At 50.1% G+C, this 21,949-nt stretch overlaps 1 protein-coding gene across 1 annotated transcript in view; it reads right to left on the bottom strand.

The window, feature by feature from the left end:
• Positions 1-21,590, bottom strand: part of FAT2 (FAT atypical cadherin 2) — a 54,131-nt gene extending 32,541 nt beyond the window's left edge. Inside the window, exons 1-4 of the mRNA XM_057376053.1 lie at positions 21,157-21,590; positions 7,294-10,579; positions 6,555-6,869; positions 519-580 (exon numbers count right to left, since the gene is read on the bottom strand). Coding sequence (XP_057232036.1) covers positions 519-580; positions 6,555-6,869; positions 7,294-10,558 — 3,642 coding nt within the window. The 5' untranslated portion in view covers positions 10,559-10,579; positions 21,157-21,590. The remainder of the gene's footprint in view (positions 1-518; positions 581-6,554; positions 6,870-7,293; positions 10,580-21,156) is intronic.
• Between the last annotated feature and the right edge of the window lie 359 nt (positions 21,591-21,949).

Raw genomic sequence — 21,949 nt, 5'->3', positions numbered from 1 at the left:
GCTCACACTGCTGAAAACTTTTGTATTGCAATGGCTTGGKGAGGCACCAGCCATCCTCACCCTGCCCTGCCTGTCCACATGGACAGAAATGTGTTATCCCCCACCACCCTGAGAGAGTGGAACACCTCCAGACCCTTCTGATGGGAATACTCAGCTGGGAGCAAAACTACACAGCAATGTCTGATACCATGAGATAAACAAAGCTGGATTTCTCTGTCTTGCTCTTTCCCCCATAACATATCAACCATTCTGCTGCAGGACAGTTCCAGTTCTCTTCCTGCATTCCCACAGCTTCCAGAACAGGGCTTTTGCTCCMGTCTCCAGCAAGAAAACAATAAATCCCACAGTACTGCTGCAGCTGTCTCTGGGGTTAACACACACCATTTAATTAAGTTTCCCAGCAGTTGGGAGCTGATGGGATGAGATTCTTTCTCTGTGCTCCAACTTGCAAGGAAAGCTCTTTGAGGACTTAATACACTTGTAGGTAAATAAAGCTAATTACAATCATCATTACCCACCTCTAGGATATGTTCAGCCTTGTATTCTCGATCCAGCTGCCGTGAAGTCGTAGAAATCAGACCTGCCAAGAAATAAACCCTTTGAGCTCCAAGACTCGGCATGCAAGAAAAGCCAGGGGTGATCAGATCCCYGAGTGCCCAAGATCAGCCTGCCCACCTGCCCTGTTTCAGGCTCCCTTTGTGATCAGAGGGGAAAGACAGATACCCCCAGAGGGTAACCCACCCTCTCCCAGCGTCAATCCCTCTGTGGAGGTGTTGCTCCTGCTCTCTGATCACAGACACCACGGAGGAGGGGGAACACCTACCAGATGCCTGCATYGGTTGAGGGTTGGCAAGGCATTAGGTGAGAAAAGCTGCAGGACCATGAAAACAAAACTTTTCTTATGCCTCTAAGTAAGAAACATGCTGCATGTGCTGGCACAAGTCTGGCCTCTTAACAAGTCTYGACTCCTGTTTTCCCCGTGCTGAACCCTGCTCTCTGTAATTTACAGTGTTTTGACAAAAGTTTGTCTTCTGTCTTGGGAAATACCCTCTACTCGGCTGCTAGAACAAATGCACTAGAGTTAAAAATAAGGTACACATCCAATAATAATGTTGGCATGTTATTTAAACTTTGCTGAGAGACAGGATGAATCCTACAATAATTGTAAGATTTGAGGGATTTCAGAAAAATATACAGTAGTTTAACCACAGGGAATAGGCTGGGTGCAGGAGGGAGGAATTGTGGCAATAATAAACCAGAGTTGAAACAAAATCATCATAATTGTTTCTTTTTTGCCTGTCAGTGACTAAACTGAGTAGATGCAAGTGTGGAAAGAATGGAGTGGAGGCTTCTGTTTCCATGCCTGGTTTTGTAACAGTCCTTGCTGAGTGCCTTGACCATTCAGTTTTGGGGAACTCTCATTCTCTACAAAGGCAGAAAGCTTTAATTAATAGCACTGTCTTYAGCTGTATCAGACTTCTGGTGTCTGAGCACAATAGGCAGGAGAAAATTCCAAATGGCTGCAGGAGACACCAGGCAGCTGAAGGAGGGAGCAAGGAGCAGCTGTTTGGAACGTGACTGCTGTTCACCGTTTSCACTTGTTCTCCAGGATTATTCACATTTGGCACCAGCCACGGTGCTAAACATTTATTTGATGCCTTTACAAGCATAAATCAACACTCCTTAATGTGTTATGACAAGATGGCTCGAAAAATTGTTTGCTTGTCTGTCACAGAGGTTTGTTTCCCCTCCCTAATCATCCTTTTAACATCTCAGCAGATGAAGAGGACTCAGCAGAGAGCTCACTGGCTGAGGAGCTTTTAAAACTCTCCCAGGTTAAGTGAGAGGCTGTAGGGCTCCACTACCAGCAAAACTCATGCAAATGCTCTCCTAATGGGGACCTGGAGAAGGAATTCCAGCAGCAGCCCTCTGAGATCTCTGATGCTCCTACCCTCACTGCCAAAAGTTTGGCTGGGATGGGGAAGCAAAGCCCAGAGCTCCAGCTACCTCAGGGAGTGCTTCATAATTCTGGCCTAACAAGCTCACAGGACATACAGATACTGATAGCAGAGCAGCCTGACACCCATGTGCACACTGGGAATATTTCTGGTTTACCAGGTTGCAAAATCCATTTGCAGCAGACTAACACCTTGTTTGCCCTGGATTACTGCAYGCCAGCTGATGGAAGGGAACTTAACCACTCTGAAGTGACTATTTGGATTTGCTTGGCCACACCCTGAAATTCTTTCATGACTTAAATAAAAATATGAAAGAAAACAGGATTGTAGCTCAGCTCTCTAGAGCTGGAAAAGAAGGACTATAATGAAGGCAGATAAACTGGAATTTAACGACACTGTTGAATGTCTGTACCACCTAAGATGCTCAGATCTCCGGGGGAACAAGAGCTGACTCTGCTCTCTATCACAGAACCTGCACTGTATCCCAGCTGTGAGTCTCACCAGATGGAATCTTTTGGTTTATCTTCACATCTGCTGTGCCACAAGGCAAAGATTTGGCTTCTCCTCCCGACCCCAGGCAAGCTGTCCCTTACTCCGTGCCCAACTACAGCTCCCAGCTCCCCCTCTGGAGCCAGTTACCACCATGCCCTGGATTGAAAGCCCTTGTGGTTGGGAGTGAATTGCCCTAATTTCCGTTTGGAGCTGGCGCTGGGCACTCCCGATATGCACAGACCACCAGCAGCGTTCACACGGAGAGGGGGAGATGGACACTGCACACCATCCCGAGAGGAGCCCGCTGGAATTAACGCACATTTTCATTTGCTGCTTGGTTATACACGCTGTGAGGCCAGAGGGCTCAAATGGAAGTGGAAACTGTTATTAAACGRGAACTGCCATTGGCTTTTGTGCCCTGGGGACAYRRTTCCYTGGTTCTTTCTGCTGTCCCCTACAWGGCCTGGGCAGTGCRTCTCAGTTTTAATGAGTGTTTTGTGTCTGCATGTGCCTGTGTGTGAGTTATCAGTACCCTGCCCTGCTGGAAAACCCCATCCAGCCTGTCCCAAGGGATGTGAGATGGAATTGAGTGGGTGTCCTTTATCTCTGTTCTTGCATGAGGCCCTGAAGGTTTCTGCTGAATCCTGCAGACAGTGAACAGAACTGTCAAWGGTCCTAATTGCATGTGGCTAATTAGCCAAGCTCTGCATCCACCTGAAGGTCCAGAAACGCTCCCTTCTGCTGCCTGCACGCAGGTGGGCACAAACTGTGCAACAGCAGCCCATCCACACGCAGCARTGGGAAAGGATTGTCTGCTTTTCTSCTGCCTGGAAAAGGGCAGAGAGGAAGGCTGGTCATGTTGGAACAGGAGAACCAAAATTACCAGGGCATTGTTGTCAGGGAACAAAAAATAATAATAACTTCTGCTGGCAAGAACAGGGCTGGGGTGGAGGTTGCTGGCCCCCTGCCCTTGCTGCAGGGGGGAAAATCTATGATAGTTAAAATAGCCAGAATCAGGTTTGCAGGCACTGAGGCTTTCACAAGAGCCTGGGAAGGGAAGAGGCTGTTCTCCCAAAATCCTCTTTCTCTTGTCTCACTCTTGTTTCACTCTTGCTTCCATTTAACCTTTTATTCTTCTCCTCCTCCTGCCCTGACCCTGCTGTGCACTGCTCCATGCTCAGCTGTGKGTTTTGGTGATTTGGGGAGCAGCAGTGCAAACATCCCTCAGACCCAAAGGGCAAGATGTCCTTCCTCACAGAGAAATGCAGGGAACCACAGAAATCCTGGGGAAGCCCACGGACACAGCAGAAAAAAAAAAAAACACCAGAAGAACAAGCACTAGATGAGAGCTGGAGACAAATAATCCAAACAGCCTTTCAGCAGGATGAATGGCTTCATCCTGACTTTTCCTGCCACAGCCTCCCTGTTCCTCCTGGTCCTGTCTGAACTCGAACCCYCTTCACATCAAACCCTGCACAAAACAAGCTGAAAACTCTTCCAGCAGAAGAATACCCCAAACCCTACTATCCGCCCATCTCTCTATCTATTCCTGTCTCCCACAAACACTGCTCACASCAGCTGCCAGGCTGGGCTGGAGACATTCCATCGCCGATGGCACAGAGCTTTCATCTCAGTGCACAGTTTTGTTCCCTCTTCTCATCAGCCTTTCATGTATTTTCCCTCTTTTTCTCCACCCTCTTTAGGGAACTGAGAGCTGGAAGATCTTAGAGCCTTTCTGTGGTGGTTTGGGGATGCTGGAGGAGCCCAGGACAGTTATCACAGCCATTCCTGGCTCCCTGCAAGGCCTTAGGAGAAGTTGGGGGGCTTTGCTGGTCAATCCACCCTGTGTCAAGGGACTGGATCAAACACAGGACCATGAACAGGATTAGGTTACCTTCAGTAGTGTCTCTGGGAACTAAATGATTATCCAGGGTTGTTCTGCAGGGCTGTCTGCCTGTCGTAGCAGTACATCAGGACCTTAATTCCTACTAGGACACAGGATGAGAACAAACTTCCTCCTCCTCTCCCTTTGCCAGGAGGCCACAACCAGCCTAGGAGAGACACAGACTGACCTCTGGTTCTCTCGTGTTCTGGCTTATTTTGGTGCAAATGGGACTTATTTGTCCTTTGATGACAATGACCATGTGGGACAGGAGAAAAGGAGATGTCTTGATCACAGTCTTCTGCCCTGCACTTGGATAATCCTCTTTTTCTGAATACAATCCTGCACTAATGGGGATGCCCAGGCCCTGAAAGACCAACAGCTCATCTTCCAGTGCTGCACTGAAGCTGAGACCAAAGATTACAGTTTTCTTTTACTTAATGGAGCAACTAGCCTGTAGAATGAAAATACCACTGGGTTTCCAAGAAGCTGCCTGCAGCCCTGAAYGTTAGACAAGCTSTGATATTCTTTCTGGCAGCAGCAGYAGCATTCTCTTTAGATAYTGTAAACATGAGGGTATAACTGCTCARTTTATGCCAATGCTCACAGGTAATTACAAGCTCTTTTGGGTGACATGGAAGTRGAACAATGGATAACTGAATCCTCATCAGGGCTTGGAAGCAGGACCTYAAACAACCTCTAAGCTCAAGGTTTAAAGAAGAGACCTCCAGCAACTGTCCAGGAGATAAGATCAGCCCATGGGTTTCTTACAGAACTGACAAACTTATCACTCTTTTCATGCAAATCACCTGAGTGCAGAGAGAGAGGAGAGGAGCTGACTCACACCTGAGAGAGCTTCTTTTGTCTAAAATGGGGATTGATGGGTTGGCTTAGATGAGGTGTCTCATTGGCAAACCTTTGGATTTTGCCAGTGTCACTCATTTTGYTGTGGAACGTGACTTTGCACTCACACGGGGCTGAAGCTCTGCCTGCAGCATAAAGGCTGAATTTCCTGCAGGGTGCATGGCTGATCAGCTGATGAGGGGAGCCAGCTTGCTCTCCTCATAGCTGTTCCTGCTCCACATCCCATCCAAAATGCAGTGGTTTTATGCCACAGCACTTCTGCAGGCACATTTCTGTGGAACCCTGCATTGTGCAAGCTGTCCCGAAGCTGTTTGGATTATGTGGGAAATGTGGATGCARAGCAATGTCCTGACCAGGTTAAAAAGCTTCTGGCAGTGCACAGCTACAGCTGTGGCCAGCAGTGGTCACAGTTAGCTGACATCTGCAGGTGAATTCACACTGGGTCATGTAAACATATCCTGTCAAGTTCTTGACAAAAGGATTTTGGTGTTTCATAACAATAACAATTTCTTTCTTCCATTCCCTTCCTAGCCAGCTGTTTAGCACCACTAGACAGCCACTGCACCATAACACGAAGCTGAGAGCAGCTCYAGCCTTTTTCAATGCATCCAGCTGCTCATCTGAGAGCAAGCTTCCATCCCACTGCAGTAGCTGAACTGCTTTTATCGTCTGCAGGAGATCAAAGTCATGCAATTAATCCTCTCCCATACTCAGGCTCTGTGCCCTCCCTTCCCTCYTCTCCCAGGAGCTGATGGCATGAAGGGCTCGGCACAGCTTTCCTTGCCAGACTGGCCCAATGTCAGCTCTGCTGGGATAGTTTGAGGAAGCTGTTTACACAAAACATCAGCGGGTTTTTGATGGCTCTGGAAGATCTGGTAAATAATCCTCAGATGAAAGATACGGTCTAGGAAGATGGCAGAAGAGGCTTACTGCACTTGCTGAATTAATAGTGCYGGAGAATGGGTGGAGCCTTTAAGTGCAGTGGAATTAATTTTTGTTAATCCTGCCTGGGTCTGTCTCAGGAACAGTCACCTCCAGAAGGGTGTTCCCTGGCTCAGGCCGTGCAACAGGGCAGCTGTTTGTAAGGGGAAAGACTAAAAACAACTGCCTGGTTGCGTTTAGGCCTTTGAAAGCAGCACATTTGTGTCATTCTAAGAGCCATCTGGATGCAAATAGMAGCCCTCAGGTTGAGGGTTTCAAGCCTCAGACTCCCCACAGAGCGTATTTGGAGACTGGGACTTTTGCTGCAGGAGGAAGGTGTGACAAAGGCAGCTGTGTGGGCTGTTTATATTGAATATGTAACATCCTCTGGGCACTTGGAAGCCTCAAAAACAAATGCTGAGCTGGGTCAGTCTTACCTGTAAGGAGGTTAATGGTGAAGAGTCCTTGAGGATTTCCACTTAGGATGTGAAAAGTCAGTTTTCCCTCTGAGCTAGAGTCTGGATCGAAGGCATCAAGCTGAAGGACGGATGTGTTTGRTGGGGAATTCTCCATCACAGAGGCGTAGAAGACAGGTCTGGACATCTGAGGTGGGCTGTCATTGGTATCAGTGACTTCAATATAAATTTCAGTGACAGAAGACAGAGGAACTGTTCCCAGATCAAGAGCCAGCACAGTCAGCCAGTAGTGAGACGTTCCCTCTCGGTCGAGTGATCCTATGGTGCGTATGGTGCCTAGGAGAAGGACAGAGCGTGTTTGTGAGGGATTTAAGGAACTCAGACCACTTAGGCCTTGATGCCAGAGCAGTCTGAGTCTCAAATCTGCCTCCCGCTCTTGGCTGCAGACACAAACTCTGGCACCCACTGTGTGTGGCTGTGAGATTATGGGGAAGGCGAGGGTTTGCTTGTGCTGAGGGTCATTTCTGGTACAGAAGTGAAAGAGAAGATCTTGGTATTCTGGGGGAGGACAGACACTGATTTGCCATTATTGTAAGGAGTAAAAACCCTGTTTGTTCCTAGCCAGATCCAGGGATACACTCAGTATAACCCAGCATGAGCAAGAAAGGCTTGAATGCACAGAACACTGCAAATGGTCAGGCAAAACACAGTTTGTGGTTTAAGCCTCTAAGGTACACTAATTAAATTAAGATGTCCTTACCTGTGTCCTTTTCKATGTGGAAGACAGACAGGCCAGTGCCTTCTCGGAGGAAATACTGAACCTCTCCATCTTTGCCCCTGTCAATGTCCTTTGCYGTGACCACCATCACCGAGGTGCCCTTAGGGCTGTTCTCCTGCACCCAACCTTTGAAGACAAAGGAGGCAAAGCGTGGTGGGTGCAAGTTCTCGTTGACATCGACGACGTTCACTTCCAGGTGGCAGAGGGAAGAGCGAGAGAAGGGCTTCCCACCGTCACTGACCTGCACCGTCAGATTGTAGGAGTCCCTCTTCTCATAGTCCAGCTCCTTCTCCAACCGGAGCGCCCCGGTCAGCTTATCCACATGGAACATCATCTCCTCATTGTTAATGAGGCTGTACCTCACCTCCCCCCCAGAGCCAGCATCRGGGTCAAAAGCCTCCAGAAAGAGGAGAATGGTCCCCACGGGCAGGTCTTCGGGGACCTTCACGCTGTTGAGGGCTGGGAGGCACTGTGGGGTGTTGTCGTTTACATCCTCCAGGGTCACGACGAGGTCCGTAATGGAGAAAAGCTGGAAGCCTGTTTTGGGCTGGTCTCTTGCTTCTATTTTCAGCACATAGSTAGGCCACAGTTCTCTGTCTAGAGCCCCTGTAACTGTCACTTCTCCAGTGACACTGTTAATGGCAAACTTGTCCGTGGGGGTTAGGAGAGAGTATTTCACTCTCCCATTGTCATCTGTATCAGCATCTTCTGCTTTCAGCTGAGCTATTGTTGTCCCAGCTGCTACGTGTTCTGGTATTGCCACCCAATAGGCACCTTGTGAGAATTTAGGAGTGTTATCATTGGTATCCAGCACATTCACAGCCAAGAGTTTCCAAGATGATTTCTGTGGTGTGCCAAGGTCGTACACAGTAATATTAAGAATGTAAAAGCTGGTTCGTTCGTGATCTAAAGGAGAAAGGACTTGAAGGAGACCCAGTTCCAGGTCAATGGTAAAGCAACTGTCATCATTTCCATCTGAGATCACATAGACCAATTTTCCATTAAAACCAGTGTCAGGATCAATAGCTGAAAGATCGGCAATGGTTGAGTTGACGGGAACAGTCTCTGTGATATCAATAGATCGTGGAAAGCTGTCATCAAACTTCGGAGCATTATGGTTTATAAGGTGCAAGTTCAGAGATGTTTCATCATCCTGCCCATGGCCTTGAGACTGAGACTCGATGGARTGTATGATGGTTTCTGTCAGCTGCTTCAAGACTCCCGTTTCCTCACACTGCATTTTGACGGGGAGACCTTGGCCGACCACAGTGATGTTTACAGATGTCGGCAAAGCGTGATTCTCTCCATCTGTTGCAGTTATTTTCAAAGAGTAGAAAAGTGGCTGTTCAGAAGGAAGATCTCGCAGAGATATTCTAAGGGATATTACTCCAGAGATGGGATTCAGTTCAAAATGCTGCAGCTCGTTGCCAGACTTGATTTCGTATTTGATACGCTGCAGCTCGTCGCTGTCGATTGCAGAGACYGTGGCCACAGGGCTCCCAACTGGAAAGTCCCGTGGGATGGTGCCACTGCAGCTCGCCTTCTCAAACACGGGAGCGTTGTCGTTGACATTGCTCAGCGTGAGGGAGACGTACACCTCCGTCTCGTGGCGGAAGGGYGAGCCCCAGTCTGACGCCCACACTCGCAGGTGGTACCATCTCTGCATCAACTCATAGTCCATYGACTTGGTGGTGGAAATGACGCCAGAATAGGGGTCAATGACAAAGGGAACTGATTTCTGGTTGGCTATGCTGTAGGTGACAAAGCCATTGTCTCCTTCATCTTCATCTGTAGCCTTTACTGTTAAGACACTGGTACCAGGAGGAACGTTTTCATCAAAGGCCGCGTGGTACGAAGACTGAGTAAAACTCGGAGCATGGTTGTTGCAGTCAGTGATSTCAATGATAACAGTGGTGGATGTGTGACTGTTACTGGTTGTGACTTCAAGTTCAAAACTAGGCTGCTCATGGAAATCCATTGCTCTGACTGTAGTTATCAGCCCAGTGTGAGGATTGATTTTAAAGCCTGCGCTGTCAGGAGTAGATCTCAAGATATATTTAAGATTTGGGAAAACTGGTGTGATCTTCACCATAACAACTTGGCTTCCAGCTGGAGAAAACTCACTGAGCTGGACCCGGTACACTTCTTTCTCAAACTTGGCAGAAACATACTTGGAGGGAGGTATGTGGACAACTCTGACAGGAGAGAACAGTGGTGGCTTGCTCTTGTCCTTGGCTTGCACACTGAGGTTGAAACCAAATGGGTAAAGTAACCAGTTTATCTCCTTGTTTGACACAATCACAAACTCACTGCTCCCAAAGTAGGATTTGATGACTTTGAAATGTCTTCCCGGATCTCCATCCACAAGGTCAATYGAATCAATTTCTGCTTCTGAGTCACCACTTTCTACAGAGAGAATTGCATAGATAAAGTCTTCATCTGAGTCAGGTGGTGTCACCTTCACTGAGGAGATGGAGGGGGCTTTCCTGGCAGATGGCTCCACCTGGATTGTGAGACTAGCCAAGTTCCCAAAGCCATTCCCCTCCGTGATCTTTCTCATTCTGTCCACAGCCAAAACCTGCAGGTGATGCCTGCCTCGATGGGTGCTGTTCAGCCTGCCTGTGACCATAACTGCCCCCGTGGTGGGGTGCACGGTGAATAGGTTGGACTTGGTGTTGAGGGCGTAGTAGAACTCTGCATTCTGGCCAGCRTCAGCATCAGTGGCACTGAGCGTGCTGACCACTGTTTTCAGAGGAGTGTCTTCTCTGATGGACACTTTGTAGGAGGGGGGTGAAAAGAGAGGTTTCAAGTCATTTCTGTCCAGAATATGGATCAAGACTTTGGCCCAGGCTTCGTASGCAAAGGTGCTCTCCGTGGCCTTGATTATTAACATGTAACTGTCTTTGACCTCACGGTTCAAAAGCGCTGTGTTGCTGCTCCTGGTTCTTATTCTCAGGAAGCAGAAATCCCCAATCACGTGCTCCTCTGTTTTAAACAGACCRGTGCTGTCCCCAGAGGCTATTCTGTACCTGATGTCCCACTCAGGGTCTCTCTTGTAAATGCCCATTTTGACGTAGCTCTCCACRTAGGTCTTGGGGGCTGAATTCTCATAGATGGTGGCATTGTAGAAGAAGTGGGTGAAGTGCAGAGGGGAAGTGTTGCCCTTCTCACAGTTCGCCTCGTGGACCACACAATGCATCAGGAAAACAGCAACACTCAGGAAATGCCTCCTGATGGAGACTTCCATGGTGCGGTGTCTCCTCGAGCCCTGCAGGTGTCAAAGGAAGAACACTGGTAATTTTCATTAAGGTCAGTGTGTTACAGAAAGAAGTCTCTGTGGGCTCAGCCTCACCTCCCCTGCTCTGACTGCCATGACCTTTACTGATGCAGTTGTCAGCTCAGCTCCTTTTCCCTCTGCCCCAGTGAGAGACCTCCCACATCCCCATGCTGGCTCAGATTTCTTCACTTTCCCTGCTTCAGTTTTTGTCTGTATAGAGGGCAAAATGCACAAAGTCGTCCAAGATGCTCTGACCAGGCAGAGCTCCCATTCTGTGAACAATCTTGCCCTTCCTTCTTTCTGCCTTCTCCCAAGTCAAACAGCACATCAGAACTCTCCACCCCCAATCCAAACTCCCTCCTGTTTTACTTCTCCAGCTTCCCTTCTCCATCTCAAATTCTCTCTCCACATAAGTTTTTGAAAAGTATTTCCAACAGTCCACGTACAAACTGACTCATGCACCTCTTCCATGACTTGTCTTCCCTGTACTACATGCCGTGTTGTCCTTCCCCAGCAGTGATGGGGAACACGTGTTTTACAAATTCCTTCTGAAGGCACAGCTCCACAATGTGACCTTTTCAACAGCTTTCACTCCCTTTCTAGCCAAGCTGTGCCTCAGTTATTTCAAAGTTCTTCTGATTCACAGGCCTGACCCTGTTGCCTCCTCTGTGCCGACTGAAGGAACAGGTTTCCATCAAGACACTTTGCCCATGTCACCCTCAACCCTTGAGTAATCTCTCTGGCTCCTGCCTTCTYATGGCAAAGCCCCAGGGTCAGGATTCCTGCGGAGGATCTGCCATCCATGACCACCTACCATCAGCTTCCTTCTCTGACAACTCCAGAGCACCCGTGGCTCCATGGTTTACCTCTGAGAGCAAGGTGTATCCAAGAAGGAACTGGGGAGCACATATGTGATTAAAGGGATGTAACTTTATTAGTGAGCTTTGCAGAGCTTGTTAAAGGATCAAGGCCTGCTCTTTTCAAAAGCTAAGTGCGTGYTGCTGTGTGTGCAGTTAGGGGTTGAAACCAGGGATAAGCTAAATATAGGCGCATATATTTCCCCTAGATATCCAAGGAGATCTTTATCTAGAACTGTTTCTTCCTGTTTTAAATTTAAATTATATATCAAGTACCTGCCAGTCATTTGGCACATTCCTAATTTAAACAGGGAAGACTTGTTTTTCCAGACACTTTTTCAAGACTCATCTCTTTAAGAGCCAGAACAAGTTCAATTTATAACTCAAGTTGAATGTTAGGAACAAATTGTTAGAGCCCRACTAACAGTATGTGTCATATTCTCTCACTGACATATCTAATTACTGGTAAGTACAAAGCTGTAAATTTCATACTTGATTCAAATCTTTTTCTCCCAGGTGAACAGATGCCAACCATCCAAAAATCTCTCTGTGGTCATTCCTTTTTGAAACAAATGACCTGACATTGAAGTGCAACTACAGGAAGTTGTAGAGAAACCAACACGATTCAGTTTTGACCAAATTCAGACTCGTTTTTTGGTGCCCTCATTTCACTTCTAGGAAAYACAACACAGTTCAAAATGCAAATTAAAGAAAATCTTGGAGGGCAAAATAAAGAAAATTCAAGAAAAATTGGACGGGTGACCCAGAAAGGCATGCGGCCCCTTCTGAGAAGTTGGAAACCATGTTCTTAAAAGCTCTGCTTGTTTCTTGTTACTTAACAGCGCTTGGGAGCTGTGCAGCATGCAGSGACTTGCCTAGAGCTACTCCCTTCCAACATTTTCAACTGCTGAACCTGGGCAGAAGCTGCTCGCGCGTGTCTGCGAGCGGGGCGACTCACACACGGTCCAGAGCCGAGCAGAACAAACCAGCAGCAAAACCAGAGCTGCTCCACCAACAGCAGCCTTAATGAAGCCCCATCGCTTTGTATCTGGGCTAATTGACTTTTTAATTGAATTGTACTGAAACGGCAATGTGAACTCATCTCTTGTAAGACATCAGAGAACCCACAAAGCAGAGACGTTATGAACTCCACAACCACAAGAAAAGCAGGAGCCAGAGCACATGCCTTCCTAAGCACCAGCAATTCAATATGGGAGGATAACCTTGAGCAAGGAGTGGGGTTTCTGGCATTTAACAAGATGCAAGCTTTCGTCTGGATCTCTCCTGGAATGTATTTAACCTCACTCTTCCCTGTRTACTTCCTGACATCTAAGAAGGGCTTCACTTACACTGCTGTTTTCCCCCTCTGTATTAGCAGGGTTTTATTCCTCTGTCCAGATAATTATTTTGCAAAACCTGYTGTGACCTCAATATTTCTTAGAGCTTTGCTCTCAATTACAAGGTGGACTGAAAGCAATCAATGGCTTCAGCAGTTTTTATGAGGGATGGAAAGTAACTACACATCTGGTGCAGGAGGCAGAAGCCTCATTTCCTCTGTAAATGATCTCAAACTATGAAAGATACAGTCAAAACTTAGGGAGAATTATCTAGAGATAATTGTCACCATCAGCTTTCCAWGTCTAGGACCATGCTCAATTGAACAATATCACACAGAGTCTGTTGTGTCCCCTGACAGCAACTTTCCACCGTGGGCCTGGAAATCCTCACCTACTGCTTGCAGCCCRGAGTTTCTCCTTTAGTAGGCTGCACTGGGAAGCAATCATGCTCTGAAGGTCTTGCTCTCTTTCTCCAGSATGGTTTTAGCACAATTTGAAGTGTAACAGATGTCCCAGGGGCTGACTGTGCTGTCCCTGCTCTGTGCCTTGCTTCTGGAATCATTTATGCCASAGTCACAACGCAAAACTATCCAGAAGTGGGACTGGGACCTTTCCCAAGGCCAGGGTGAACATTAATAGAAAAATGGGGGACAGTGCTCTGCAGAAAGGGGAAATCTGGTTAACTGYTCCCTTGGCTCAGCTCCAGGGAAAGCCCCTTTGGGACTGACCCTGCAAGGTGACAGTAATGAACTCTGGTTTTGTTGTGTGGGTTAAAAGCAGTGCACAGCATAAAACTAGCAAAAAAAAAAAAAAAATTAACTGGTCCTTATCCCCAAATGCAGGGGGCTAGCAAGGAGGGGCAGCACTGCCAAGCTCAGGGGTCCTTGCAATGGAATTCAAGGATCTCTGAGCTCAAACTGGGCAAAATCAACCAGACTTTTCATGCAGATGAAAAGAACCATTTCTCCTGTTTTTCTGAGCTGTGCTACCCCATGTCCCGTGCTGACAGTAGTGTGTGATCCACGAGACCTATGCAAGGGCCATACCCACGTCAGGACTGCCAGATCAACTGCAAGCATTTAATGCCTGAACACCCCTCACTTGCCTCTCTCTGGTCTCTCATCTCATGGGGTAATTCATTCCCACTCCTGAGAGCTCTCCACTTCTCTCTTCCATGGCTCCCTGGGCACAGATGCCCTCCTGGAGCTGGGAGCACACGGGGAGGCAGAAATGCTGGAGGAAGCCCACCAGTGGGATGGAGAGCAGAAGGTGAGGCACGCTCCCGACTGAGGGAAATACCAGGGCYTCATTATGTGGTGATTCAGCCTCCTTTCCTAATCACCAGACGAGGATCAGAGAGCCTCGGGGGGCTTCGCCCTCAGCCCTGGAGATGCAAACTCCCCGCAAAGGCAGTAAACAGCCGGGGTATCTCTAATCAGAGCCCGAGCGCGCGTCTAAATTTAACATCCAAATCGTGAACCTCTGTCAAAGGCATGCCCAAATCTGTCGGCTTGAAACGAGGGCACAAACACGGTGCAGAGACTGGAGGTGTGTGCGTGGGGAGGCCCTGGACGTGGGTGATTTGGGTGATTCGGGGGATTGGGGCAGGACAAGGCTATTCCAGGCAGCTGGGCCAGTGGCCAGGGGTCCTCTGGGGGCCCTCTGGGGGTCTCCTGAGATGTGTGGGCGGCTCTGTTTGTTGGCCATATCKCAGAAAAGCGCTGCAGCCTGCCAGGAAGCAGGTGTGGCCCCAGCCCCACCTTCTGATTCCCTTAAGAGGAGCATTTAAAAGCAATAAAAACCCAAAACACAAAACAAAGCGAATACTGAGTGCACCCAGAGCAGCATTCCGCTCACGAGCTGTGGTGGGGGCTTGGCCCACAGTTTTGAGATCAGAAGATTAAAGAAAAAATTTTCATTTTCACTGGAAAATAAGGACACCTCTTCCCCTACTACTGTTTTGCCAGCATACATCCCAAATTCTCTTTCTTCCCTCGCCTACTTCCATGTCCTCTCCATTGTTCCTTCAATACAAGAAATAGCCTCTTCCCCAGGAYAGAGACCAATCAAAATCACCCCAAAACACATCAACTTCTTTGACAGAAGCTACAAGAACAGGAAGTTCAGGGAAAAGCAGAAGATGAGATTGCCTGTTCAAGTAATCACTTTAACGATGCTTTTCAATGGTCATTGTGAAAACAGAGACAAAGAGCAAAGGGAGTAGATCCTATGAGATGGTGGGTACAAGGTTTTGGGAAAGGCAATAGGAGATGGGACATCATGTCCTGGCTTGGCTGAGCAGAAGGGGTTCAGCTACAGATGGGGTGATGTTCTTACAGCTGCCTGGCAAATAGGATCAACCAGAAAGCACACCCTTTCATATCCTTACAGCTGCCTGGCAAATAGGATCAACCAGAAAGCACACCCTTTCATATCCTTACAGCTGCCTGGCAAAAAGGATCAACCAGAAAGCACACCCTTTCATATCCTTACAGCTGCCTGGCAAAAAGGATCAACCTTTCATACCCTTACAGTTGAAGGATCAACCAGAAAGCAGGCCCTTTCATACCCTTACAGCTGTAGGATCAACCAGAAAGCAGACCCTTTCAGTGTTGCAAAGTCACAGAGTCAAAGGGACACTTTGCTGGCCATGTCTGTGAGGTGTTTTGCTTCCTAAAGCTGAAATAGTCCGAGTACACCTTGAGGGGGGGTTGGGCTGCTTGGTTAATGTTTGCCCTTTCCTTTGCCACAGTGATTCTGGTGGGAATTGGATCCTTTTCCATTTGGGCATTCCCTGATGGCTGCTCACATTCAGCCCCGTGGGGTTTGAATTCTCTGTGGAGACAGGTATTTTTCAAATTGTTTTCTTGGACTTTGAAAAACAACCAAACAGAACCATCCCACCTTTGGAGATTTTGCTCCCGCATTCGGTTGTGCAGTCTCTGCTTGGTTTTGCAGTGAAGCAGAAGAAACACATCCTGGRGGTACTACACAAAGCCAGAAACTAATGAACAGAGCCCCTGAAGTTACGGTGTTTCCTTCTTCTGCCTATCTCGGGGTTTTCCAGCGCCTGTGGATGGTTTCTTAGGGCTGATGTTTGCAGAACTGCTTGCACCAGCCTGCTCGGGGGCTGTGTTAGTGTGGGTGCAGCTTTTTGCTGGACTTGCAGATTCCATCCAGGCACAGTCGGGCTGCTCCTTCCCCATCTCRACTTTCCAATCTCTGAATGGCTTGGACAGACTTCTGGAAATTGTTTCCAGGTTGCTGCACAGCCTGGAGCGAGGTGGCTGGTCATGTAGAACCCGGGGCACGTGCCTTTCACAACCAAGGGCTGCCTTTGCTCGGAGTGTCCCATGGAATGCTGCTCCTGTCAGTGGCAGTGCCAGACCATAMCCATGGCATGGCTCAGCTCTGTTCCCAGAGGGGCTGTGAGCTGCTGGGGTGGGCTGTACTGAGAGCTCCTCAGCTGCAGAGCCATGGAAAGCCATGGCATTTATGAGTCTCATACTGGCTCACAGAGCAGTGACTCTCTCCTTGGCCTGCTCAGCGTGGCAGGGGGTCACACACATGTCCCTGAGCAGAGCAGGTACAGCCCTAAAGCGCTACAGAGATATTCCTATATTCCTTCCATCATCTGCCAGCTGGGCCAGGCAGGTGCTTCAACCCTGGCAGCTCTGGGTACCTCAGGGAGCTTGGACAGGCAGCCTCTRTGGGGTGTTGGTGGAATAGAAACTCTCCTGGAGGAGTTTGGGGGAAGCCTGTGAATTTCTGCGTTATGTGAGGCAGTCTGGGCCCCAGCCTGGGAGACCTGGCAGAGATAATAATATTTTTCTCCAGTCAAGCTCTATTGCTGCAGGGATTGCTAAAAACGGTTCCATTCGGAGCCAGCTCAGCCTTCCCCAGGCCTGGTTGTGCTGTGGCCAGTGGACCTGTACAGGGTCCTGCCAGGACCACCATGCAGGRCTGACAGTGGGAACAGAGTGGGACGCTGTCCCTTGACAGGGCAGGACCTGGATGAGCTGAGCAGGAGAGGAGATGGCCCTGCACTGTGCACAACTCACCCTCGACTCAGCTGCCATGGGGGGTTTTATAACCCAGTCACTGCAAACGAGCTCTGAGAGCCCACAAGGGGACCTGGGCTCTTCTCTGATTGCTTTCTCCTGCCAAAACTCATACTTGAGCCTTTTCCCCATGCTTGACTTGCAAGTTATCTCGCACTGATAATCAYTCCCCTGCCTGCAGACTGCTGAGGGAAGCTGGCGTGTGGGACCACATTGTCAGTCCTTCAGATCCACTGGCCAGCTTCACCAAATTTAACCAGATAGGTGAAGACTTGAAAGGAGCTAACTTTGCACAAGCTTGTGAAAAGCAGCAGGAGAGAGGAGAGAAACCCAAATTAGGACTCCCAGCTGGAAGAAAAAGCTCTAATGTGAGCCCAACCCGATTATYAGACATCAGAGAATCCACACAAGAGGGAGCGCCGCAGGCAACCCAGCTTCATGAATTCTGCTGCTCGCAAAACATCTGTTTACTTTAGGTGCTGCAGAGCTGGGAGAGCCGAGGCTCCGACACACAGCTCCCATCTGACCCCGCAGAGCTGGGGATCCAAACAGGGCTCAGCTGGAAGAGAGCAGCAGCTCTGCCCAGTGCTGAAGGGGCTCTGACCCTGGGAGTCCTCACCCTAACTCAGCCTGGGTGTTGGTGGCGCTGCCCTGGTCACCTGAGCGCCCTGTCTGTGATTCCCTGTGCAGAACACACGTGTTATCGTGACATTTGCTGGGAAGGAGCCCAGGAGCACCTTGGCACGGAGAGCTGTGTGAGGGACCCGTGCCCTGCTGGGGACAGGCGAGGAGCCCCAGCGCTCAGCAGGACAGGGACAGGACAGGGACAGGACAGGGACAGGACAGGGACAGGACAGGGACAGCCCAGCTCCTGCCCGCCCTGCCCACCGCGCTCCTCCCTCACCTTTCCCTCCCGCCCGGCAATTCTCATTCACCGCAGACCTGGCCCTGCGCTCATCCCACGATTTTCTCGTTCCTTGCCCAGCACCCTGCTGCTCTCTCCCTTCTGCTGCCCGAAGGTGAGCACGGAGAGCAGCTTTCTGCTCCGCCGGCAGCCTCTCTCACTCCGCTGCCATCTGCCTGCCTTGCGCTGCGCCTTCCCGTCCCTCTCCGGTGTTTGGAGGCAGCGTAAGGACGCAGAGGGCAGAAAATGAATGAAACAATCAGAGCATGATCCTCCCTCATAAAACGATGGCTGGCCAGGACGCCAGTAGCTGTGCCACAAAAATTCCCTGCAGGAGAACATTTAGTGAATGCAATGGGATACCTGCAAACCGATAGAAAACATTCAGCTCCCAGACCTGCCTACAGCCGCTCACCTTCTCCTGTACTGTGTCCACAGTGCTGCACAARCTGCTGCAAAGCCAGCCGCTGGCCTGGCGAGCTCAGAATTTCACCGGAGAAAAGATTAACCCCCAGGACAGACGCGTCTGCCCAGATTGGTCTCATTGCCACAGTGTTTCCTTGTCAGCTCTTGTTGTGCTCCCAGCACCCTCGTGCTCCACAGTCTCTGCTGGAAGCACAATTCTGGAAYCTCCAGCACCTCTGTGGAGCCAGCAATGGTGCATGGACAGTGCTTGGAGCACCTGTGACAGGCCAGGCCAGGCACGCAGTGTCCCTGTCAACCTGAGCCATATGGAGCATCTATTCACGGCATAACCAGCGTCTCCCAGGCTGCCTGAGTCACAGCATCTATCACACGGACAACCTAGCCAGTCAAAAATAGTCCCACAGCGTAAGAGCATCAAAATAGCTCTGCTTGGCTGCTTCTCTATTCTCTCTCTCAAAATGSCCAGTTTTGATGGCTTGGTGGGGGAGCACAAGAAACCAGGCACAAGTAACCTGTTCCTTTTCCCACTTTTCAGCATCAGAGCAAGTACGTGATTGATCATGGGCTGTTGCATTTAAAAACCTTCACTGGAGCCATCCATCCCAAATGGATCAAAAACTTGTTTGAAACCAAACACAACTTTTGGACTCTTCAATATCCTGTGGCAACGCGTTCCACAATTTAATTATGCCCTCCCTATAGAAAAAGAAACTATTTCCTTTGGTTTATTTCAGCCCTTGTTGCTTGTTCATTTCTGAGCGACAAACCTCCCTAGCAGCCCTTGCAGCATGCCACTCCCTGCAGCTCCGACTTCCAAGAATTAGGGAAGAAAGTTTCTTTGCTAATAAACCCGTACCCGCATCATTGCCAAGGAAAAAGTGTGGTTAAAGGAAAAATGGCTTGCTCAGCAAATCAGCTYGTTAATAGACAATGCAGCATCCATGCTGCCAACCCAGTTTAAAAAAAGTAAAAGGGCTCAGGKGTATTTAATCCTCTTATGTTTGTCCATGATACAGGAGGAAGCCCACTGCTAACTGCTGGAGGWGCAGCTGCACTTGCATGCTCCACACGTGGCAAAAAACAAAGCGAGGTGCACGGAGCAGGGAATGCCATTGCTGTAGCGTGCAGGTAGCTGGAACGATCCTGTAGGAGTTGCCTTGGAGCAGTTGGCAGCAGAGCAGGATGCAAAATGCATTAGTTCCTAACAGATGTTTGATTCCAGGTGTTGTGCCTCCTTTGAACTCTCCCTTCGTAGATGAATGAAGCTTGTTTGTTTGCAGGGCTGGGGRTGCAGTGGTTTGAGAGCATTAGGGTTTGAAATGCATCCACGGTGTGAGCTGGAGCTCAGGGAAAGGCTCGGGAGCAGCGCAGATCGTGCAGCGCTCTCCCCTCCGCAGGCAGGGCGGGGGGCTCACTGTGGCAATGTCACACAGCCCGCTGGAGCACAACAGGCAGCTGGGGAGAAGCAGAAACGCAACTCCCTGGCTGGGTTAGAGACTTTCCGCCTGCCCAGACCCTCGGGAACCCCAGCCCTGGATCAGACAGGCTGATGTCCCTGAACCAGTCCCGATAAGGTGARGTGTGCTGCATATTAGGAGATGATAAAGGTACACAATGCCAAGCCCCGAGACTTTGCTGTCCCGAATWCCGAGACAGCCCAGCCTTCCTCGGAGCCCAATGCAGACTGTTTGCTTTCCTTCCCGAAGCTCCGATAACCTGCCAGGTGTCTGTAGCTGACAGCCTGGAGAGCCGCGGCAGCTCCCGGCGCATCCCCTGCCTGCTCTTCACCCCTCCGAGTGCCCGAATAGGGCAAACAGAGCATTGCCATGCCCTCCTGCCCGCATCCAGGGCACCCTGGGCGAAGAAGGAACCCGCTGGCCACAGTCTCACCTGCCCAGCCTCTCCTTCCCAGCCCGTACTGCCACACAGCCCGAATTTCCACACATCCTGCAAACTCTCAGCCCTCCGCAGCCACAATCGCAAAGGAGCAGCAGCATTTTCGAAGGGTTTTCTCTGAAGCAACCCCAGCCTCGTGAGCGCTGATCTTTGCCCCCCCTGGAGTGCTGTGCTCCACCGAGTYCGCCTTCAGTTCCCCGGGAGGCTGATTAGCTGATAACCGCAGTTTGGAAGGGCGCCGTTGGCCCCAAATGCCCAGGCCGCCCTCCTTGTATTTTCACCTCTTTTATCAGAGCTGCACACGTACATAGGAAATAATTCCCGCACGCCCTGACCTGGGACTGGGYTTGCATCTTATTTTGTCGTAAGGGACCTGATAGTGAATAAAAGTGCAGAGAAACAAACGGTGGCTCTCGGCTTCAGCTCCCCCGACTCTGCTGCCCGTCGTGGAGGGGAAAAGGGCAGGTGAGGAGCTCTTATCTGAGCGTACAGGGAAGCTGGGGAACACTCAGGGATCCCCAAGGCACAGCCCAATTCGCGGTGACACTGCAAGCGGCTTCATGGGGAATGTGGGGATGGAGTTGGGAGCGGTCCCAGCCCCGGTTCGCGACCCTACAGCCAGGCGCCATCACTGCTCCTGCCCCAGCTCATCCATTTACTCCAGCACAAGCCTGCTCCCCGCAGAAATCCTGCCCCTTTCAGACACCTGGAGTGCTTCTCTGTTCAGCCTCTCCACACCTGCCTTGCTGTGCAGCGTCGCTTTTGCCTTTGATAGCAGAGCCCACCTGCCTGCGCTGGCTGCACCCTGCTGAACCTTCCCAGCTAAAAACAGAGGCAAACACGAATGAGGCTTTTGCTGCCTCCTTCCACAAGCCCCATGCTCGGGCTGCCAGAAGGGAGGAAGAGGTGAAGGCTCCCCTCTGCATCCCAAAGCTCTCTCTGTATGAGAAGGCTGCTTCCAGCAAAAGTTACTCACATGCAAAAGCAGTTTCACGACTAAATCTCTGCATGCCTTCCTCTATCCATGCTGTACAGACTGCTCCCTGAGTCATTTCAAGTTCCCACACCGGCGAGCAGCGTGCCTTACCTGTTGCAACAGGAGAGAAACCTCTCCTGAAGTTTTACTGCCTCTCTGCTCCCTCCGCCGAAAACGCTGTCCCGCAGCAGCACCTCGCTGGCTGCCGGGGCTCCATGGTGCTTCCAAATCAGAGGAGAGGGCTCCGAGAAATTCCTGCAGGAAGGGCTTTTGCCGGCAGAAACTCCGGCGGCACCGGTCGGGAGCAGCGAGGGAGAAAGTTGCGAGGGGTGGATCTCGCTCGCAGCAGCGCCAGCCCTTCCGTGACGGACTGGAGGAGGAGGAAGAGGGGAAGCATCGCCCGCTCCCTCGCTGCAGAAGTGAAGTTGTGTGTGTGTCAGAGCTGGGCAAAGACCCAAGCCTTAGAGCCAAATAATTGCAGCCCTTTTTACTGTTAGATTAACTAGTATTGCCATGAAAATCCAGGACTTCAACTGCAAGGGGGGTGGAGGGGTGGTGCTGGTGGAATATGTCAGGTAAATCCCTCCAACACACCTGAAAAACTCAAAGATTGTTTTTAACTCTCTGCCAGGTGGGTGTTGTAAGGAGGGAAGGGGAGAAGGGGGTGGGGGAAACCTGAATCTGCCCTCGGAGCAGCTGCATGCGAGAGGCACTTTGAAGGTGGTTGTTGTTGTTTGGGGTTGGGGGAGCCCCCAGAAAGCTCGGCTGCCGCCAGTGAGCCCCGGGGTGCTCCGTGCTGCACAGCAGAGCGAGGATGGAAAGGTGGTCCTGTCCTGAAAAGGCAGGAGCAGAGGGAAGAGAGTGAGCAGCAAGGGGAGACCTGATATCGTACAGGAGCTTTGGG

Source organism: Malurus melanocephalus, unplaced genomic scaffold, assembly GCF_030028575.1.
Source record: "Malurus melanocephalus ecotype Western Australia unplaced genomic scaffold, MMel_1.1 scaffold_269, whole genome shotgun sequence".
NCBI lineage: Eukaryota > Metazoa > Chordata > Aves > Passeriformes > Maluridae > Malurus > Malurus melanocephalus.
Note: the sequence above shows the minus strand (reverse complement) of the source record. Positions and strands in the feature narration are given on the sequence as shown.